Source organism: Vombatus ursinus, unplaced genomic scaffold, assembly GCF_900497805.2.
Source record: "Vombatus ursinus unplaced genomic scaffold, bare-nosed wombat genome assembly UNPS02013637.1, whole genome shotgun sequence".
Lineage (NCBI taxonomy): Eukaryota > Metazoa > Chordata > Mammalia > Diprotodontia > Vombatidae > Vombatus > Vombatus ursinus.
In genome coordinates, this window is record NW_020953415.1 from 4,374 (window position 1) to 7,318 (window position 2,945).

Here is a 2,945-nt window from a genome sequence, read left to right on the forward strand (position 1 = left end):
TTGATGATTTTCATTTTTTATATTGCAGTAATTTCTTAATATACACTCCCAAACCACTGAACCATCTATTCTGTCAAAGAAAAACAGAGAAGAAAAACTGACTGAGTAAACAACCATGTCTGTCAGTGTATATAACATTCCACATTCATTATATTCCATCACTCTCCAAAAAAGAGAACTATGTCTCACCATCTGCACTTCAGGCCCAAGCTAGATCATTATTGTTAATCTGAGTTCATCGATATTTAAGTGTTATTTTGTTTACCTTATGGAAGTCTTTGTGTTACATCCTTCCTTCTTCACTCTGTATCACTCATTAAGTCTTGCCATGTTTTTCTGAACTGCTCACACTTATATAGTTCTACTATTTCTCAACTGATGAGTACTTACTTTGTTTTTCAAGTTTTTGCCACCACAAAAAAGGTTTCTATGAATATTTTGGTGTATATATGAGACCTTCTCCCCTCCCCCCCATCTTCACCCATTTTTTAAAGTATATATTCAGTAGTAGAATCACTGGAGGAAAAGGTACGCATATTTTTATAAATTTTTTAAAAATTAGAATTGTCTTCCAGAAGAATTGTGACAATTCAATGATCTGCTAATAATGTATTAATGTGCCTGTCTGCCACAGTCCCTTCTAAATTTACTATTTCTATCTTCTATAAAATTTGCAAATTTGATAGGTGTAAGACAAAACTTGAGAACTGTTTTAATTTGAATTTATATTATGAATTATTTAGAGTATTACTCATATGATTGTTAACAGTTTCTTCTTTTGAAAATGTTCGTTGAACCCAGTTATCTTGACTCTATGCCTAACCTTCTGTCCACTATATAACTTAGATATGAAGATATGGTCTTTGAATTTGCTGATTTATTTTTCTTTTCTTTTTTCTTTAAAAAATATTCTGTGTTATAAGAGATGACCCCCCTGGGATGCCAGAAGTGGAGGCTTACAGTGGAAAATTTAGGCGGTTAAAAAACAAGAGTATCATAAAATTTCATTTCTAAAAAGAAGATATGCTCTCATCATTGTCAGTATTTCTCTAGTACAGATTGCACCTTTGCATGACTCTCTGATTCTCCTTCAAGTTATTACATAAATCCTCCAGAGAAGACCCACTGAGCTATTGAGGCCCTCTTTCTTTACTTCTTTTTTAATGCCTGAGAGACAGTGTTAACATTCTCTGGAGGCCCACCTATTTGCTCTCATTCTTGATACATGACTCGCTTTTTACTCATTAATGTCCTTGATGATATCTTAACACCATATCTCCCAAGTCTAAAACTGAGGGCTCTACAGGAAGCAGACTGATCTCCTGAATCTGCCTCTCCAGTAACGGGGAGTAGACCACAGGACCTGGTGACTAGCACATCAAGAGTTGGCATGGAGATATAGCCTTGATACCAGGAGCCAATTCTCAAAGGAAACTTCCTTTGCCTGGCAGTCTTTCCTTGCTCTCCATTCATGCCCTCCCAATCATCAGACAGGTTTCTGATCAGGGGCTATGGTGATGGGCTCCTTCTTCCGGCAACAGTATTTGGTCACTTTGTCCCGAAACTCCTTAGTCTTTACTCCATAAATGATGGGGTTGAGCATGGGGGGAACAAGAAAGTAAAGGTTACCAAGAATGATGTGAATATGGGGTGGGATGCCCCGACCAAAACGATGGGCAAGGAAGGAGAAAAGTGGAGGTGTGTAAGACGTGAGCATCACACAGATGTGTGTGGTGCAAGTGTTGACTGCCTTATGGTGAGCTTCCTTGGAAGAGAGTCGCATCACTGCACGGATGATGAAAGCATAGGATGAGCCAATGGCAGTGAAGTCCAGACCTACGACCACCAAGGCGATCACCAGGCCATACATACGGTTGACAGTAGTGTCTGCACACACCATTTTCACCACAGCCATGTGTTCGCAGTAGGTGGTGGGGATCACCTGGCTTATACAAAATGGCATTTGCTGGAGGAGGACAGGCATGGGAAGGACAAACATGATGGCTCTCACTAAACTGACCAACCCAATGAGACCTATGCGGCCATTGGAAAGGATGGTGGCATAGCGTAGTGGCTCACAGATTGCCACATAACGATCAAAAGCCATGGTCATCAAAACAGCTGACTGCATGACCGAGATGGAGTGGATGAAGAACATCTGGGTCAGACAGCCTTCGAAGCTGATCTCCCTTTGACCAAACCAGAAAATACACAGTGCTTTGGGAATGGTGGTAGTGGACATGCCCAGGTCAGTGAGGGCCAGCATGCAAAGGAGCAAGAACATGGGCTTGTGCAGCATGCGCTCTGTGGTGATGATGAAGAGGATAGTGCAGTTACCCAGAACAGTGATGAAATACATGGAAGAGAATGGTATTGATATCCAGATGTGGGTATCTTCCAATCCAGGAATGCCTTTTAGGATGAAGAAGGAAGGTCTCACATGGGTAAAGTTCAAGGTAATCATGATAGGACACTGGTTAGGTCACTGAAGTGGATGACAAAGAAAAAGTATGTTTTTTTTTTTCCTACATACAAAGAAACAAACAAACAGAAAAGTCCTAGGGGGGAAAAAGAAAAATCACAGGATGATAAATTTCAAGCTGGAAAGGACCAACCTTCTCAGTATACAGAGAAGGAAATTGAGACCCAGACTTGCCCAATGTCATACAGATAATAAATGGAAGAGCCAGGAGTCCTTGACTATACAGCAGGACCCCATCATAACATAGTTTATTATCCAAGAGATTCAGATATTCCACAGGTCACATCACTGCAACCCAAATATAACAATCACACATAATAAAAACTAGGTAAGGCAATTAGCCTTTAAAGTTATCTACAAATATGACCTTACAAGGGGGTTTGTTGAAGGTCTAACATAAGGAAACAATGAAGGAAAAAGTAGTCACCTTTTTAAACAGGGATAAAATCAAATAATGAATACT

General features: G+C 39.9%; 1 protein-coding gene across 1 annotated transcript; it reads right to left on the bottom strand.

The window, feature by feature from the left end:
• Positions 1-1,486: 1,486 nt before the first annotated feature.
• LOC114040568 (putative olfactory receptor 52P1) lies at positions 1,487-2,464 on the bottom strand. Its single transcript, XM_027858678.1, has one exon. It carries the CDS (start codon positions 2,462-2,464, stop codon positions 1,487-1,489), a length of 978 nt encoding a protein of 325 aa, XP_027714479.1.
• Between the last annotated feature and the right edge of the window lie 481 nt (positions 2,465-2,945).